General features: G+C 40.0%; 2 protein-coding genes across 8 annotated transcripts in view; both read left to right on the forward strand.

Moving 5' to 3' along the window:
* The window catches only part of beat-IIIc (beaten path IIIc), a 125459-nt gene extending 114470 nt beyond the window's left edge, over positions 1-10989 (forward strand). For 2 of the 3 annotated variants that reach the window (XM_032438792.2, XM_032438791.2), the window contains 4 exons: positions 4823-5031; positions 7240-7375; positions 9539-9804; positions 9878-10989. In XM_032438792.2, coding sequence (XP_032294683.1) covers positions 4823-5031; positions 7240-7375; positions 9539-9804; positions 9878-10462 — 1196 coding nt within the window. In that variant the 3' untranslated portion in view covers positions 10463-10989. The remainder of the gene's footprint in view (positions 1-4822; positions 5032-7239; positions 7376-9538; positions 9805-9877) is intronic. The other variant, XM_032438793.2, reaches the window with a different exon arrangement.
* A 4023-nt stretch (positions 10990-15012) lies between these two features.
* LOC26530582 (uncharacterized) overlaps positions 15013-18446 on the forward strand; it is a 142565-nt gene continuing 139131 nt past the window's right edge. For all 5 annotated transcript variants that reach the window (XR_011416572.1, XR_004304791.2, XR_004304792.2 and 2 more), the window contains exon 1: positions 15013-15294. Coding sequence is in view for 1 of the 5 variants with exons in the window: in XM_032438795.2 (XP_032294686.1) it covers positions 15187-15294 (108 nt within the window). In the remaining 4 variants the exon portion in view is untranslated. The remainder of the gene's footprint in view (positions 15295-18446) is intronic.

The following is an 18446-nucleotide window of genomic DNA, read 5'->3' on the forward strand; positions in this document are numbered from 1 at the left end:
TAAGTTCTAATGTAGAGCGAATCGGACAAAACTTTAGATTTAGGTAAGTACAGTAAATATTTTTAGCTTCCCAACTCTTACTGTGCTGTGTTAATCACCAATCAGTCAGTCGGGACAAACAGTTTTATATTTAGAGATAACTTTGCCTTTTAAAAGCTAACGAGCACTGTCAGCATATTTCATGCCCAATTCCCTTCGGCGCGGGCCTATTACGATTATTTGATAGCCCAAACTAATTAGGCCAACAATTGTCTTCGCTGACGAACCGTCGAAACAATTTATTATTAATGCGATGCAATTTTTAACGCAAGCCAAGCCGAGAGAAGACACCTAGGGAAAAACAGGAAACCAGACCGAAAACTACAGTTTTGCCTAGTTTAACGTCTAGTTGAACTGTTAAGAGCGAGGAGTGGTGGGGCTCCGAAGGGGAATCTCGCATGCCCGGCGGTCAGTACTTAAAGCTGCATGCGGATGTTTTTTGTTTTCTTTTCATTTTCCATACAGTTTTTCCATTTTTTTTTTTTTTTTTTTGGCTTTTTATGTTGCCCTGGGGAGCGCTGAAGTAATTGTTGCGCTTGCCACTCCCTGCGGCCGGCCCTGTACAGCGCGCATTAAAGTCACGGCGGGACCAGAGGGTCACAGTGCAAATCCCATGCCCAATCCCAATCCCAGTCGCGGCGAGGTGCGGCGAATGTAAAGCGCGAAAAGTCCGGCATATTTTCTCATTTTGCTGCAAATGGAAGAGAATCCCCGAGCTCTCGTAATAGTCAAATATTTTTTCATTTTGCCTTCAGTTGTGTTTGTAAAAGCATAAAAGTTGCGCATTTTTTTGTGGCCAATGATTTGAGCGCAGCTCCTGTTATCGGATCTTAGTTTCGGATTTAGAAAATCAATTTAAATTGTATTGTAAAATTTTACAAAATCAAATCGCATGCATAGTTTGGCTTATTAAATTCCTGGCCTCAATCGAAAGCGTTGCATGCGATGCAGGCAACAGGAACCGACCCGGGAGTGCTTTGCATGGACATCTTATGAACTTTTACAGCTCCATTATATGCAAATGATGAAAGCAAGAAAACAAATATTGCTACCTCGGGCGATGGCCACAGCCACACACACAGAACGCACACACACGCACACACGCACAACATGAAAGGCATTGTTTGGCTCTTGGCTGCTCGCTGTGGGCAGGACATGGAACGTGGGTCACAGGATGTGGTGCGAGGCTCATATGCAGACATTTACATAAGCAAACAGCTTCTGCTTTTATGTGGCAGCGGCAGCTCGACGCAGTCCCAGCAGACATGCCAGGCAGGCATCCCGGCGTGCTGGCATCCTGACATCCTGCCTCTATCCTGCACGAACTACTAATAAACCAGCAACAGCAGCAACAACAGCAACAACAATGGCAACGGATATTAAGCTGAAACTGCCCCGAGGACAACAGCCCCACAACAACAACAGAAAAAAGAGACCAACAACAACAACTACAAAAAAACGAGAAGACGATGCTAACTTGGACCAAAGACCAAAAGTGACCGACATTAGAAGTGTGCCCGGTCCTGTTGCCATTTCCATTGGCATTGCCCGCTTCAATGGGCCCTTCGCATGCTTATCGACTGATAGCTTAAACAAGCAGCCCCCGGTGGTGGCCCGCAATCCCGCAACCCCCCGCCGGCAACAGTTTTGGGAATTCTTTGGAGCTGTCGAAAAGGGTAAATTGCCATTCAAAGTTGCCGGCAAATCATTTGCCGGCCATGTCAGCACCGTACACGACCCCCCTCTTCGACTACCAACCGGAACTTTGTCATCATAATCAACATAATCAAATTTCGTTGCCCCAAAATGCATGCAACAAAGTTTAGTTTTTCGACTCGGCAACAATTATGCGACAGTCGAGGCGAGTGTCACATGTGTTGAAGTTTTTTTTTTTGCAGCTGCCCTCGGCTTTTATTTTTTTGTGCAAATTTAATCACTTAACCCCAATGAAGTATAAGAATGGCGCAAAAACTTTTGCGAACCGACAAAACTTGTCACTCGATGAGGCTATAAGAAAGCACCAAGGCATGAGGCATTGGAAAAGGTGGCAAAGGGGGAAAAATTGATTTTTCACTTGGACGAGGTCGTAGCATGAGCATATTAATGCCGCCACGTCCATGCCACCCATGCCGCCCATGCTCAGCCCAGTTCGCATTGTGTTGCTCTTTGTGTGTTGACATTCCCGTTGTAATGCATGTGTGCATGTGTGTGTGCGTGTGCCTAAATGACAAAGTTACTTAAATTACCAGGCAAAACTTTAGTTGCGCTGACTTTGCCCCAGCTTCAGCCCAAGCATCGGCATCGGCATCGGCATCGAGCTGGTGCTGACTCTTAAGCAGAATTAATGAGTGGAGACTTGGTTTTCCTTTCACATTTTCATTGTTTTCATTGCTTTTCTTCTCTTTTTCTTTTTCTTCTGTTCTTTTTTTCCTTGCACCAGTGCCAAAAGTCAAAAGCTGCCATTGCAGACATTTCAGCGAGCCATGCAACCCAAATTCACTTTCAGAGCAAACACACTCAAACTTTCCATATCTTTATATATATAGCATGCTGCATGTAGAGTACATTCCACATACGCTTGCAAACAGACTGCAGTTGCTTAACTTTTTATACCCATGCTAAGGGTATTATAGTTTTAACATAAAATCGGTAACGCACTGAAAGAGGCAACGACTTAAAGTAAATACAAAATGTTCCTATTCCTTGAACTAAGTAGACTGGAGGAAATAACCCGGCCTTGCCCGGGTCAAGTGAATACTCTTGAATTGTTTGTGTAATTCGCGCCAATTAAGGCATATATCTAACTTATTATTACAGCATTTCACTCCATAAATGAACAAAAGTAAATATTGATGCAGATCTTAGAGGACTAGAAGTCGGTCGGAAGCTGTATGAAAAGCGAATGTGTTAACTTTAACTATTGTCTTGAAGGATATAATGTGCTTGACTGTTTAAATAAAATACTTCCTCTTACTTTATATGCAAGTATGTGCGTATCTTTGCTGCGGCTTGCTCCTTGAACTGCTCTCATGCTCAAGCATGTGTTCCACTTGCGCTTGATGCATCTTGGTCCAAAGTTGTTGCAGCTTGTTGCAGCTGCCTTTTGTTGAAAGATGTTGTTTTTGTGGCTTTCAATACACTTTTATCAGCTGCCAGATCAACGCCTTCGATGCAATTTTCCAATTACCTGAGTACACATTTAGGGACGTCAAGTTCTGGCAATTTGCAGAAATATTTTGTTACATTTAAACAACAAAAGCATGCAAATATATTTTAAAAATGTATCTCTAACAGAATCTATGCATATGAAGCTGTGAAAAATTCTGGCATTTTTAATTAAACAAAAGAAAAATGTAACAAAAAATATATTACATACAATATTGCTGCTGAAAGAGCATACTGTTGGAAGGATTAAGGTATATTAAAAAAGATTTAATATATAGTTGACCTGCCCTTAAAAAGCTTTTAAGTGTTGGCATACATTTTTTCATAATAGCTTAGCCTTTGTTTTAATTTTTGTTTTTTCATAAACTGCATTTATTTAATCCTTTAATTAATGTAATTACTTTAGCTTTCTGTTGTGCCAGGTATTTTTTTATTTTGCTTGACTTTTGCTGCTGTCCAGCCCTTAAGGAATGTGTCATTGCATTTTCTAAGTCTGATATTTTGTTGTTTGTTTTTGTTGCCTGGATACTCTTTCGCAGTCCTTTGGGCTGCTCTTTGCTAGACTGTTGAAGGGTCTTCGGCTTGGAGATGCATCTACTGTGCTCATACAATAATATCCTTTCACATTTTATTACACTTGTAATGTGCAACGATTGGTTGCTGCCTCCAGTTGAAGAAGCAGAAGCGGCGGCGGCAACCGAAGGTCCTTCAACATCCTTAGAGGCAGCAGAGTGAGCAGTCAGTCCGCATTATTGTTGCTGTTGTGTATGTGCCTTGGGGACTTTAATAATATAAGACACGCACAAAGACCCGCATGTGCCAAGTGGGTGGCAGTTTATCTCTAAATGTGTGTGTATCATTGTCAATATTGACAATAAACAAGTTTGCCACGTAACACGAGACGAGCTGAGCTGAGTGTATGGTGGAATGGTGGAATGGAGTCGAGTCTAGTTTAGTTGAGTTGACTTAAGTGGAGTGGCGCATTCAAGTGCTACATACACTAGACTACAAGTTAAATGCTCAGCCAAACAGGGCACATAAATCAGGGCACTCAGTCGAGCTACAGTTAACCGTGCCCAATCCACATGGCGTCCATTTGTGTCATCACGTTGACTTATTAATCGAGTATGTAGTATATGCCATTATATATATCTGGCACATTATATATCATGCTTACATAAGTATTATGGTCGAGTGGCTGCTGAGCGCTGTGCACTTTTGTAAATTAAAAAATAAAAATAGCAGAGGGGAAAATAAATAAAATGTCCACGACTCGATGATAAAATGTTATTATAAATTATATTAAAAATACATAAATTTTGCGGCTTTATAAACGCAGAGAGGGAGACTGGGAGGGACCGTAGCCTATTTAAGGGCCAGGCAATCACTCATTTGGCCAACGGGTTGACATTTATGCTGGCCAACAAACAAACTTTTATAATTAATTAACATTACAATAACAACAGGTCCGTTCACGCACTCGGCCGGGCAATTTGCTTAAACATAAATCAATCATGAGCGGGTCACATTAAAAATTAAAGCATACGCAAGCGTGAAAGCCCCGTAAATGGATATACGAACCAATTTAATATTGTTCATTTTTGTTGTTTTATTACAGATTTCACAGCCGGACTGCGTCTGGTCGAGGTGCGCATACCGAACTACGTGATTAAGGGCGCCACAGCACAGCTGGAGTGCCTATACGATCTGGACGGCGAGGCGCTCTATTCGGTCAAATGGTACAAGGATGGCAATGAGTTCTATCGCTATGTGCCCAGGGATAATCCGCCGGCGCAAACGTTCCGTTTGCCAGGTGTTGCTGTCGATGTGAGTATGCCTGCCAGAACCTAAAAATGAGAAAACAAACGAGAAAGGAGGGCTACTCTCGGCAAGCCGAAGTTTAAATATCCTTCCAGACTCAACCATTTCATAATGCTCATAGTGCTGGTTCCGTGTGGTCCGATCAAGCTGGTTTAGTCGTAAAAGTCAAAAATGAAAGCTTTAAAACTGAGAGACTACTATCCATAGAAACAGACTTACGAAGAGACGGACAGATGAACATGGCTATATAGACTCGGCTGTTGATACTGCTCAAGAATATGTATACTTTATGGGGCCGGAGATGTTTCCTTCTGTGCGTTACACAGTTCACGACTAACTTATAATACTCTCTGTAAGGGTATAAAAACAAAAAGCGATGCACACGTTGAGCAACATAGCTTTGAAACCAAACATTAAAGAACGTTGCATGCTTTGCGGCGCAGCCAGACAATAGAATTCACTAAGCCCGGCCCTCGTCACGGTCTGCCGCCCCAGGACCTGGCGTCTTATGGGTCTAGCCCGGCCCAGCCGTGTACTTAAAATGAACTGCAGCAGAAGAGCTGTTTATCACTGCGACGAAAGAGCGCAACACGAGCAGACAATGCACCAGCTTCGAGTCGAGTCGAGGCCAGTTGCCACAGAAAGCTTGTGTTTCGGCCAGCTGTACAATTCCAGGCACTGAACCCAGCCCTAAAGTGGCAGTTGTTGTTGTGTTTTAAATAGTTTGCAAGTTAAATTTACCACGCACTAAATGATAGCCTGGTATAAAGAGGCCAAGCCACGCCCAAAACTTCTGGAAAGTCGCCCAAATCGAACTATGATCGCAGAATAGACTGACAGGAACAATAAAACTGGGGCACTTAAATGCCATTGCTCCATTATTTTTGCCACTAAAACTTTTGTACGTAAACTGCGCTGCACGTTACAGGTGAGGCGACTGTTACCCACCCTCTTGCCACTCGCACACCCATTACCAAAAATAGTTCGCATAGAAGCACACACACTTTTTGGAGAGGGGTTTCCTACTTCGCGCGCCTCGCTGAATTCGAGATAAGCACGTGTGCAAGGCAGACACACAAAGAGTCATAGACCCGTACAGTGGAGCTTGGCTAGAGCGAACCAACCATTAATCGGCTGCCCGAAAAAGTGAAACTGCTTGGCATGCATGTCCTGTTACTCCCACGCATCCTGTTCAGTTCCTGACTTCGAGTGCAATAAATTGTTCAAGTTGCGCTTTTCGCTGTTGGGTCTGGGCGTGGCCGAACGTGTCTATAATGCGCATTATAACAGCCGGAGGGGCACACACACCTACACGTCGTGGCTGGCGGTCTTCTCAGCTTTGATGTTGGGCCGCAGATAAAAAGCGAAACATGTTGCAAGTGGAGATAGCAAAGGGATACGTTTGGCGGGCAGCCAAAGCTAATGGTTATATCCAGCTCCATTCGGCGGATATTGTTTTAGCATAATCGATTCAAGTGACTGACGTGGCCGGGCTAACAACTTTTTAGTTTGGTTTCGTAGTTGGTTTCTGTTTGGCTTTCGTTTTGTTTTATTGCAGTTGAAAATTGTTGTTGTTGGCTGCCCAGACGTGAGCTTCACCTGGGCGTGCGAGTGTGTGTGCGTGAGTGTGTGTCTGTTTGTTTGTGTGCTAGGTAAACTATAAATTAGGTTAAGGCAACAACAGCAGCAGCAGGAGCACAATGAACACAAACGTATAAAAAATGCGCAATAAAAGATAACAAAGTGCACTTTTCGTTGGCCAGATAAACAACACAAAAAAAAAAAAACAAAAAAACCCTTTTGCGAAACCTGCAACCGCCAGCAGCTGGCCGCTTAATGGCTTAAAGTTCAAGTGAAATATTTGCCTAACGTTCCGGCCTCTGCAGCCGAGCACGGACTGACCCTTAATGTGGACAACTTAAAGAGCAGCAACATTGAAAAAGCATTTTGTGCCGCTTCTCAAAAACAATTACGTTACATTAACGTCCAAAGTGGCTGCTCCATCGACGTCCAACTGCCAATGTCTGCGACATGGCCGAGACGGTCTCGAAGACGGACAACGACATCCTTTGCTCTTACAACTTTTGCCACTTTTCGCAGCCTCGCTTCTGTTTGCCCTGTTTCTCTTGCTGGGTTTTCATTTTGGCTGTTCACATTATTATTTTTTTTTTTGTGCTGCTGCTGCTTTACTCATTCAACAATTTTTAATTGCAGTTGCACAACTCGAGCGACGCGATTGTTAACCTGCACAACGTCAATCTGCAGTCGGCGGGCCGCTTCCGGTGTGAGGTATCCGGCGAGGCGCCATCCTTCCAAACGGTCACCGAGCACGGCGACATGGTTGTTGTATGTAAGTATACCAATTTTGCCATTGCCAATAGCTGTGGACATCAACAAAGTCAAGCGAAAACTTATAATTCTAATTAGAAATTGCGAATGAAGCTGTGGCTCAGTTCAACTTGCCACAGAAAGTTCCCTTGATGTGGGAATTGTGGTTTGCGAATGGCAGTGTGTAATGAACTCAGAGTCCAAGTCTTAGGTAACATGTGTAACTATTATTGATAATTTTTTTATTTATTATGTTTCTAATTGATCAGCCGAATACGGAAGCAGGTATTAATGCAATTCAAGCTAACTCAGAATAGTTAACCTTTTATATCTTCAATAATTTGCGGCTCACAACCTTTGTTGTCTCGCGTTGCAAGTTAATTTACTGGGGGCAAATTGAATTATTCATTTGCTGCTGCTCAACTGTATGGCTGCATTTGACAGGCTTCATTTGATTTCATGTTTATAATAAGCTTAGTAAACTCAACTTAACTCCGATGTTGTGTCCCCCTGAGCGGCCTTTCTGCGTTAACCTGCCAAAGCTCAGCATCTAACTCAATTTTGCAACTGTCTGTCTGTCTTGTTCAGCAATTTCCTGGGGGGCTGTAGAACAATTTGAAGACGCCGCCGCGACCAACTCGAAATGCAAACAAAACAACATTTGGAAGTTGCTTTAAGTGCGGGCTGCTAGGCTGCCAGGAACTACATACTACATAAGTGCTTGCCGGGCTCGCAGCCGGAGTCGGAATATCACGCTTATTGCCTTGGACAACGAATCACACGTGGCAGCCAGGCATGCAGCCGGAACACTTTGAGCTGGCGTTGACATTTCGTTTGTTCAATTATAAACTTTTGCGTGGGCATGTACACAGCTTGCCATCTCTTTTCGATGCCATCTCTTTCGACCTTCGACAGGGCTGTGCTGGGCTGGGCTGGTGCTTTGTCTTTGTTCGGACGCGCTTTTGTTGTGCTTTGTTTTGGCTTTTTGTTGCCCATATTGTGCGCTGCCTGTTTGGCTTTCAATCAAAGTTTTTAAAAGCTTCAACAACACAACTGCTCGCATATGCCACAGCTCTGAGTCCCGAGCGCCCAGCTGCCACTTTTCAGCGCTCGCTGCGCCCACAGATGCCGTTAGTCCCCTCTGGCAAAAAAACCATTTCCGTTTCCGTTCGCATAGTTTTGCTCAGCACTGATTTATAGTCTTGAAGTGGGTATTAGAACTTTGTCATGCAGCTTAGCCATCCTGGCAGAAAGTATCATCAGGCTGTGAAGCTGTGCCCTCTTCACTGTTTTGTATTTGTTTTACAAATCTTTTCAGTCGGATGGTATCTGAGGTCCTGGCAAAGCTTTTTAGATAACCAATTGGAATGTATTTCGAAGGCTTGAAAACGAAACTAGACCTAGAACTAGAAAATTTCCTAGACCTGAAATTGTTTATGCAAATACATATATCCGCAGTCTTAGCCTGTTTAATATATGCAAATGTTGTTTGGCAAAAATCAAATAATTGTAGTTAGTTTTCCAAATTTTTTGCGTTTGGTGCTTTCTGAAGAAATCCAATTAGAATATTTGCCTAAGGCTTAAAATCAGTAACTAGAGCTTAACAATAATTTTCTGTTTCTGTCAATCTGCTAAGCCATTAACATTTAATTAACATATAACAGCTATGTTAGAATAACAGCACTCTAAGCCTGTTGAATATATACAAATGTTCTTTAGAAAATATTAATTACTTGAAGTTAGCTTATGCAAAGGCGTTGTTCAGTTTATTAACTCTTCCTAACTGTGTAGGGTATCAACATTTGCGATGCGTCAAGTATGGATTTCGCCTTCATTTAAATTTTATTTTTATTTCGCTTGTTTTCTCTTCGTTTTTTTTTTTTTTTTTTTTGTGCAATTTTATCAGCAGTCTGTCAGTGCATCAGCGGCTGGAACTTTTATTGAATTTCCGGCTGGGCGCCGGCGACTTTGTTGTTCTTGTTGTTGGTCCGGGTTTGGTTTATTATGGTATTTCGGCGCTTGGAGCAGTGTTTGCGGGCAGGAGACGTAGCTGGTAGTGGAGCTGACATTACGATGGCCTGTCTGTGCCTGCAACTAGCCGTAAATTAAATTCTGCACAGCTTGACTTCGTTAGCCTGGACGAACGGCAACTAACCAACTTGATGTCGCGCCTCTTCTCTTGCAGCTCTGCCGGATCAGGGACCGCCGAAAATAATTGGGGGACGTCCGCGTTATCAAATTGGCGACTGGGTGCGCATCAATTGCACCGCTGGCCGCTCCAAGCCAGCCGTCAATCTGTCCTGGTTCGTCAACGGCGAGCCCGCCGAGCCGCAGAAGCTGCGAAAATTCGAGACTATCGTATCGGGCCGCGAAGGCCTCGAGACCTCTGTCCTGGGCCTCCAGTTTCGCGTGGAACAGCAGCATTTTCGCAACGGCGACATGAAGTTAAAGGTGAGTTGCTTCTCCCAGTTCTTGGCCAATTCAATTCAATTCATTTCATTGTTTGCTTTCAACTGAACTGCAGTGTGTGGCTGCGCTTTCGACCTTTTACTGGCGCAGCAACGAGGAGTCCGTCGAGGGCGACCGACCGCAGAAGGCGCCGGTATTGGAGTCGCGCGAAAGCGACAGCGCCTTCGCCAGCAACTCGCGCGCCGACCCGGTGCAAGGTATGTCATACCGGGAATTATTTGTTACCAAACTCTTATCGCTTTTCATTCAATCAAACGCAGCCAGCAAAACGGACTCGCTCCTAATGGCCCGTGCGCCCAGTGCGCTGCTGTTGCTGGCGCTGGCCACGGCTGCCACCTTGGCCGGCGGCGGCGTCATTTTATCCTGGCCAGCGTCCATGCACAGCAAGGCCGGAGCCCGAGTGAATCGCGATTCGGTCAGAAATATTGTTGTTGATCTCGCTAATGGTAATGCGTCCAAAGATAAGGTCAAAGTTAAAGATAAGCGCGTGCAGCTCGAGTTGCTGCCCGCGGCCAAGCAAAAGCTCCAGCTGTTCCTGCGCCAGCTGCGGCGCTCAGCGAGCGACGCGTCGTCAGCGGCAGCAGCAGCTGCTGTTGCAGCATCCGCGCAGCGGCGGCAGATGCTGCTGACTGCGCGGTAGCTGCATTAAGCTGGCCGCCCATGCACTCAGCCCCGCCCAATTTTCCAATGAATTTCCGTCTTCGCTTCGCAGAAAATAAAAATCAAAAAAATAAAAATGAAAACCAAAAAAAAAAATGAAAGGGAAAAGAAAAGAAAAGAGAAAAAACGAACGCTGCTAATTTATTTATGTCGTTAACAAAAGCTTTCTTGAATTTAATTTGTCTAAGAAAAACCATATTTATATGCATATGAAATTATTTAAATTTAACAAAAAGTATATATATATTTATATATATATACATTTAAAATAAGCGTCACATTGTGTAGAGCCACAAACCTGTTTTTAGCTGGGAAAAAACAAAATTGTTAAGCGTATTAAAATGCAGAAAAGTTATTCGTAAAACTGTACATAGTTAAAAATTAATGTGTGTATTGTATGTTATTAATTTATAAGTATTTCCACACAATAAGATAAAGCGGCGCTGCACTAAACATATAAAAAAACAGAAAATAAAATTGAAAAAAAAAAAAAAATGAAAAAACAAATCTGCAAAAATATGAAAACAAAGGAAAAGCTCAACAGATCCAACAAAATCAATGTAGGGCATGGCAAATAACGAGTTTAACGTAACAAAAATATATATTTAAGATAAATGAATATATATATATATATATATGTATTGAAATTAAAATAGTTTTAAGCATTCTATAGCTAATAATACAACTAAATAAATTAAAAAAGCACAGTAATTGTCACTGGAATTTTAAGCAAAAGCAAACATTTAACTGTAATTTGATATACACGAGTGCAAAAATTTACAGTTGATCTAATAAATAGTTAAGAATTTAAGTACATTTATTTGGGCTAAAGAAATTCATATTCAAAAATATTGTTAAATGTTTTTCAATGTAATTTATTTATAATTAATGCACTCGATAAATTTGTATATTCTCACGAAAAGAAAATGTTATGAAAGCAAAAAAGAAAATACAATTTGAATGCATCTAATCAAATGTAGCATTTAAAAGCTGGTGACTGTCGAAAGGTCTTAAAACTAACAAAAACATATCGTAAATTTATAAATTGCCAAATTTTTTATGTGTATGTATGTATGAGAACTCAATTCAATTACACATATATGTATGTAATCAATATATACAAAGCCGTGGAGCGAAAACTATTTATAAATTAAGTGTACCATGTTCAATCTGTTCTCTGTCCGTTTTTGTATGTTCAGCAGCGTACCTTTATATTATTATTCAGAATCAACAAGATGAACGAAAGAAAAAATTACTAATAACATTCCATGTTATTTTGCTGTCAAACAAAACAAAAAGCCCTATCAATTGACAAACTGGTTATAAATGTGAACAGTTTAGTTAGACAAATTTAGCAACAACTACAAAGTCAAAATAATTAAACAAAAAATAAAAAATAAACAGAGGAGAATAAAATGAAAACAATAGAGATATTATTGTGATTAAGCCTTAATGGAGAGTGGAAATACATTCAAACACAATTATAAATTTATGTAAATAGCCCAGCGCCATATCAAATGCTTTGTCTATTATAATTATTATACCAATTTCTACATAAACACATATAAAAACTTTGATATCCGATAACAATTGAAATTGTATGTGCGTTAAGCGAGAATTTTAATTTGAGTTTTAATTGTCATAAATATATGCATTTTATGTGTAAATACTTAAATTAAAACGCTAACTAAATTAGCGTTAAGATGTCAAAAGTAAAAACAAAGAGCAAAACATAAAATGAATGCGCCAATTTTAGTATTAAGCAGATAAATTTACAAATAAATAAAATAACAATGTGCAGACATTTAAATGCTAATTAAGTAGCACAGCATGTGTGCATGTGTGTGTCCTTGAGTGAGTGTACGCGTGTGAGTGTGTATGTGTGTGTGTGCAATTAGATTTAAGCGTAGGCCGCATTAAGTGCATCAATGTGTAACTTTAATATAAATCAATGTGCATTGTTGTAAACTGTAAACTGTAAACTGTTTTTAAGTCTCACTTACTTAATGTCATCGCTATAAAACTTAAACAGAAAATATTTTAATGACAAAATACGATCAAAAAAATTTGAAAACAAAAATCATATAACTATAAATGTGTGCTAATTGTAAGTGTAAATTATTTGTGAATTTAAAAACGAATCTTTAGATGTATAAAAAAACAAAACGTAAGATTATATGCATTCGAATATATACGACATATAGAAAAAGCTGCATACTAAATAAAAAAGAAAGCCAATGCCATAAAGTAATCTAACTTGAATTTAACAACAACAAAACTAAGCTACAGCAATAAGAAACGAAACTCTGTAAATATCTTTAAGCGTAATTCATTGAAACATACGAGCATATGAAACAACAAAATCTAACAAATTATTAACGAAAAGCAAGCATCTTGAAAAATAATTATTAATAAAACAAAACAAAAAAATAATTGTTTCAAAATCAAGCGATGCCATTTTCTACTACTGTCTACTAATTTTGTAATTAATTAAGTAAATTTGCTCATTAGGCACTTTTCCTCCCTGCTCCCCATAAGGCCCACTTTTGTTCATGTTAAGCAACATACTTTTTAAGCAAACACACGGAAAATTGGGTAATTTTTGGAAAATATTTCAAATACGTGAAAATGTGCGCTGCGTACGTGACAGCAGGACCCAACGACTGCCCAGCAACAATAAAAAAACGACAAGCCAAACCGTTTAGCAGTAAAAAGAGCAGATGCCCACGAGCCAATGCAAACGACAGGACATTGCATAGGTGAGAGACACAACTACTTGTTCGGTGTAAAATTGTGATGACTCCCAAAAGAATTGAGTTAAAGTCTTATAAGTTTTTATTTATATGCTTCTTTTCCCAGTAAAATTTGAGGAGGAGTTTCTGCCTGCTTTAGCCAGTGCAGCTGGCTGAGCAAGAGCTTAGCCCACACCTTGTGGTAACTGCTGTCTTATCCCTAAGACCCAGTGGCCTGGCCACTAATAAGCTGCCAAAAATAAGCGCATTTGATATATAGATGACAAAAGCCAAACAAATTATAAGGACCAACTGCGTGGGTGCCAGCACATTTATTAGCCAACAAAATCTGCGCACAACAAATTGCCACAAATGAGCAGACAGAACACCTGCCTGTCCCACCTGGCGCCCTCTCTAATGACACGGAAAATCTCGCAAAAGCCAAATACTTACCATGGCGTTGGTCAAGCGCCGTTTGCTCTGGCTATCAAATGTCACATAAATCAGATTTGTCATTTAATTACAACAACAATGCCAGCCAATTGGATGTGCGTGCGTGTGTGTGTAAATTCGTTAAAGAAAAACCTCGTCTCAAATGGAGCTTACGTTTAGCCTAAGCTGCTATTAGACAGACGTTTCGCCTGTCGCTCTATAAACATTCCTTTTTTTCTGCGTAATTTTCGTGCCACTTAAGCTTCGAGTCTAAGTTTAAATATGCGCTGCCTACTTTGCGACTTTGCGGCGGTCCTGAGGTGTATGTGTCTGTGTGTGTGAAAGACTTTTGCATATTAAGCTCAATTGTGTGCAGCTTAAAAGTTTTATGTTTGATCTCGCTCAGATAAAACGGCATAAATTGCCGCCCAGGTAAAGTTTTGATTGGTCCTAATGATAAGTTAAACTGTGCACTCAACGTCAGACCTCATGCTACGCAATTGGCCATCAAGACTTGACAGGTACTGACTGTGGGCCAAGTGTGCAGCTGTTAGTGAACTCAAATTAATCTCAAATCAATTAAAAAAATATTTTTTAAGTAAGTATAACCCGTCTATTTTTATAAACTTGCTATAAATAAAGTATAGATTCAATATAAATAATTAAATAATGTATAAATTCTATACAAATCTTATAATGCTGAGTTTATAAGAAATAAAGTATATAATAATGCAGGTATTTTTAACTAATGCATATAAGTATTAAATATGTGTGTGTGTATGCGTGTGTGTGTGTGTGTGTTAGTGTATGCGTGCATGTATGTGTGCATTTATGTACATATATACGCATGGATGTTTGTTTTCTAATACCAAACGCATACAAAGCTTATTTTTCGCTGTGCTGCAAATTTAAATAAAACGCACTTTCAGCAAGTGCTCTACTCCTCGATTCTCAAAAATTTAAGTAGGCTCTGCACTTTTCGTGCTTGGGCTAGTAGTGCAGTGTTTTTTTTTGGTGTTTTTTTTTTTTTGTGTTTTTTTTTTGGTGTTTTTTTTTTGGTGTTTTTTTTTGGTGTTTTTTTTTTGGTGTTTTTTTTTGTTTTTTTTGTTTTTTTTTTTTAGTGTTTATTTTTTGGTGTGTATTTATGTATATACATATATATGTATATATGTATGTATGCATGTCGGCATGTCGGCATGCCTGCATGTAAGTATGTACACATGTATGCATGTATGCATGTATGTATGAAAGTATGTATGTATGTATGTATGTATGTATGTATGTATGTATGGATGGATGTTTGTATGTATGCATGTATGCATGTTTGCATGTGTGCATGTATGCATGTGTGCATGTACGCATGTATGCATGTGTGCATGTATGCATGTATGTATGTTTGTATGTATGCATGCCGGCGTGTCCGCATGTATACAAATATGAATGTAGGCATGCATGCATATCTGCATGTCTGAATGTATACATATATGTATGTATAAAATACCCATCAAATTAAATTAAACAAAGCAGAAGTTTCCTACAAATGTTTTCGCGAATGTTCCACACATGCACCTTTATCACAAAAGGTAGCAACAGTGAAAATATCAGTTTCCCTCTTCTTACGGCCATGGCTGTGATCACCAATGAATCGGTAAGTCACTTACTCAGTTTTATTTATATAGATAGCTAGATCAAAACATTCTCAGTTGATAAAAAATTCAGATGAAAGGCGCTTAAGACAATCGTTTGCCTTTTCTGGGTTCATTAACTTTTATTCGCTGTCTGTATTTGAGAGCGTTATCGCACATTCTGTCCCACAACTTATGCTCTTCTTTTATGCATTAGTACTTTTTGTTTTCTAACAATCTGCAAACAACACTCGGACAACGCCGCATGGCACCCTTCCAGCGTCGATTTCCATGCAATCCAGAAGTGCCGCACAGTCAACACAATGTCATGTCTGCTTGCAGCTCGTTTTGGCCTTGCTTCAGTTATTCTTTGCTTTGTTTGTTGTTGTTATCACTTGCAGCATTTGAAATGATTTGCAATAAAAAGTGTCTGTTGTTGCCCATTGGCCACACCCCATTGGCAAATTACGTGCTGCTGCTCTTTCTGTCGCCTGTCGCCTGTCGCCGGTCTCTGGCCCGTTCCTGTTCTATCGCCATCGTCGTCGCCATTGTCATATCATAGTCCTTGTCACCGTCACGTAATTTCATTGCCTTTGTTTATTTATTTTTGGTCTATATGTATTTGGTTTTATCCTTACGCGTTCGTTGGGCTGAATACAAGACAGAACAGCGCCCAAAACTTCTTTTAAATATATTTCAACAAATCTTGTATAAAATGTACGGATACTTTTGTGTTTAATATAGACTACGTCTCCATCACAAATAGATTTTTGCATTTTGAAGATAACTTTATGTTTAGAATATTCTTTTATATCTTTTAAATATTTATTTTAAATCTTTTTTATTCGATTATTTAATATATTTTATATTTTTTGTGTTTTAATTCTTGTGAGCTTAAGTATAATATACATGCTTTGTCATATTATTTTAATGAAATCGTTTAGCATTTGCTTGCCCCGAAAAAGAAGCGCCCAAACCGCATCTCGCTTGAGTTCCCTCCTGGTCTTAACAGTGGACATGAATGCTCTGCAAAACAAAGCGTTAGCAAGCTGGACAGAGCCAAAACAAAACAATACAAGTGGCAGCATAGGAAACCCGAAGATACAATCATAATTTTCGTACTGCAATAAAAATGCGTAACAAAATAAAAACGCCCATAAAACGCTGCCTGCCAATTTCAGTCTCAGTGAAAAGACAGGACTGCAATTGCTGGCACATAATTTGGCATTGCTGGCGCTATAAATTATATAGAATCTGAACAACAATTTGGGCAGCAGGCAGACGAAGTCTAAGGCGAATTTAAAGGCATTTTGGCAATGGCAATAGAAATGGAAATGAATTCGTGTCATTGCAGCTACGTGATCTGAAGTGCTACGCAGCTTGGCCTTAAAGGTGTCTCAGCCAAAATGGTTGCCTAGTTGCAGTCGTGCAGTTGAAGTATCTGCAGCTGCAGAGTCACTGAAGCGGAAAAGTCAATGAGCTGCACTTCAAAAATATCGAAAAACTACTTAGACCAATTGCAGTTGCTCCTTGTGATTTCTCAAGTCCTTTCACTGACAGCTAATCGAAGAGCTGTCGAAAGAAAGATGTAACTAAATTGTTTTCAGCAACAGTTACAAAATTAAAAACTTTAAACTTCTCAACATGGTCCTGTATTCGTTTACTCATTCAGGTATGAACGGAAGATGCGCTCAATATGTGTATGTTTATGAGTCCAGCTTTGCAAATGCTTGAAACTTGCTATGTAATATGGAGGGGGTATTTAATTTGGTTAAGGTAAATACCTACTTTTCCAACTGTGCAATACCCAGAATGACAACGAAAAAGGTTAACGCACAATTTACATATTATCGAGATGTTTTTTACATGTATCCCTTTCTTTGTATCCATTTTTTTTTTGTCTGTCTGCGCGTGAGTCTTATTATTGTTGCCACTTTTATGGGCATCTATAGATTTTCAGCTAAACAAAAAGGCCAGCCCAAAAGCTGTGCCATTGCCTTAGTATGCTATCTTTTGCTGATTTCATCAGTAAACGGCAGTAAAACGCATTTCGTTACCTTGATTTTTTATTGCCTCCCCCGCCCACTTTGAAGTGAATGTGTTCTGGGCAGTTCGTGTGCATTAGATGCCGAAATACTCGTCTGGCGAATCTTTGGCCTGGCTTATCTGCCACAACGCCGAGGCCGAAATGGTTCATTTGATTTGGTTTGGTTTTCAACTCAATTCGATGGCTGAGTGGCTGCTGTCCATTTGTTGCCTACGCAATGGAAACTCTACCGATATTTGATTTTTTATGACTTGGCCACTTTTCTTTATTTGACTTTGACTTCTGCCTTAACCTTTTCTTTGCGCTTTACTTTCACATCGATTCCCCTTCGCTTAAAATAACAATTTCAAATGGATTTTATTGCCTTGGGGCTAGATTTGTGCCCTTATATATGTCGCCTGCTTGGCTCGACTTTTATCGTTTTGCATAAGCGCCTTTCAACAATAACCTTCGCCTCGGACACACACATGTGCCTGAAATCTAGCCCTTAAAGCCTCAACACTTGAATGCATTACACACACACTTCTCGCAGGAGCCAAAAATATAATCAAAGCGACAGCGCTCCAAACTTTTCCCAACAGACAATAATTGAAAACGCCGTGCGGTCGGTGCGTTTGTTAGCCAACTTTCCGCTGCCATAAAATTTATGTTAATTGAAATTTATGTGCAGCCAGCTCTCTCGACTGCAACAGGACCAAAGCAAACAACCAAAAAAAAAAAAAAAACCAACAGAAAAACAAACTTGGTACCAAACGCAACAAAGCTCATTCGGCTAACGCATGTGCTCCACACTACGTGTAGGATCCTATTTTTCTCAAATAAATTTTAATCGAAATAATATAACATCTCGCTGTCTCTATATGCCCCTTTGAAGAATTGCATTGATAATAATTTAATTTTTTTAACAAAATGCACAAATGAATTTCTACTTAGCTTTTCAGCTTAGTGCTTTTTAATTTTAGAGAAAACGCTAATTAAGTCGCAATTCTTACTTTTAAATAATATTCGTGTGAGCGGAACTTAAGATAAATGTATTGCCAAAAAAGCATGAGAGAAAGTAGGCGGAAGTGCCCGGCTAGGAGATACCCTGAATAACGTACGATATAATCGTAATTCTACATGTGTCTA

This window comes from Drosophila virilis, chromosome 4, assembly GCF_030788295.1.
Source record: "Drosophila virilis strain 15010-1051.87 chromosome 4, Dvir_AGI_RSII-ME, whole genome shotgun sequence".
NCBI classification, from domain to species: domain Eukaryota; kingdom Metazoa; phylum Arthropoda; class Insecta; order Diptera; family Drosophilidae; genus Drosophila; species Drosophila virilis.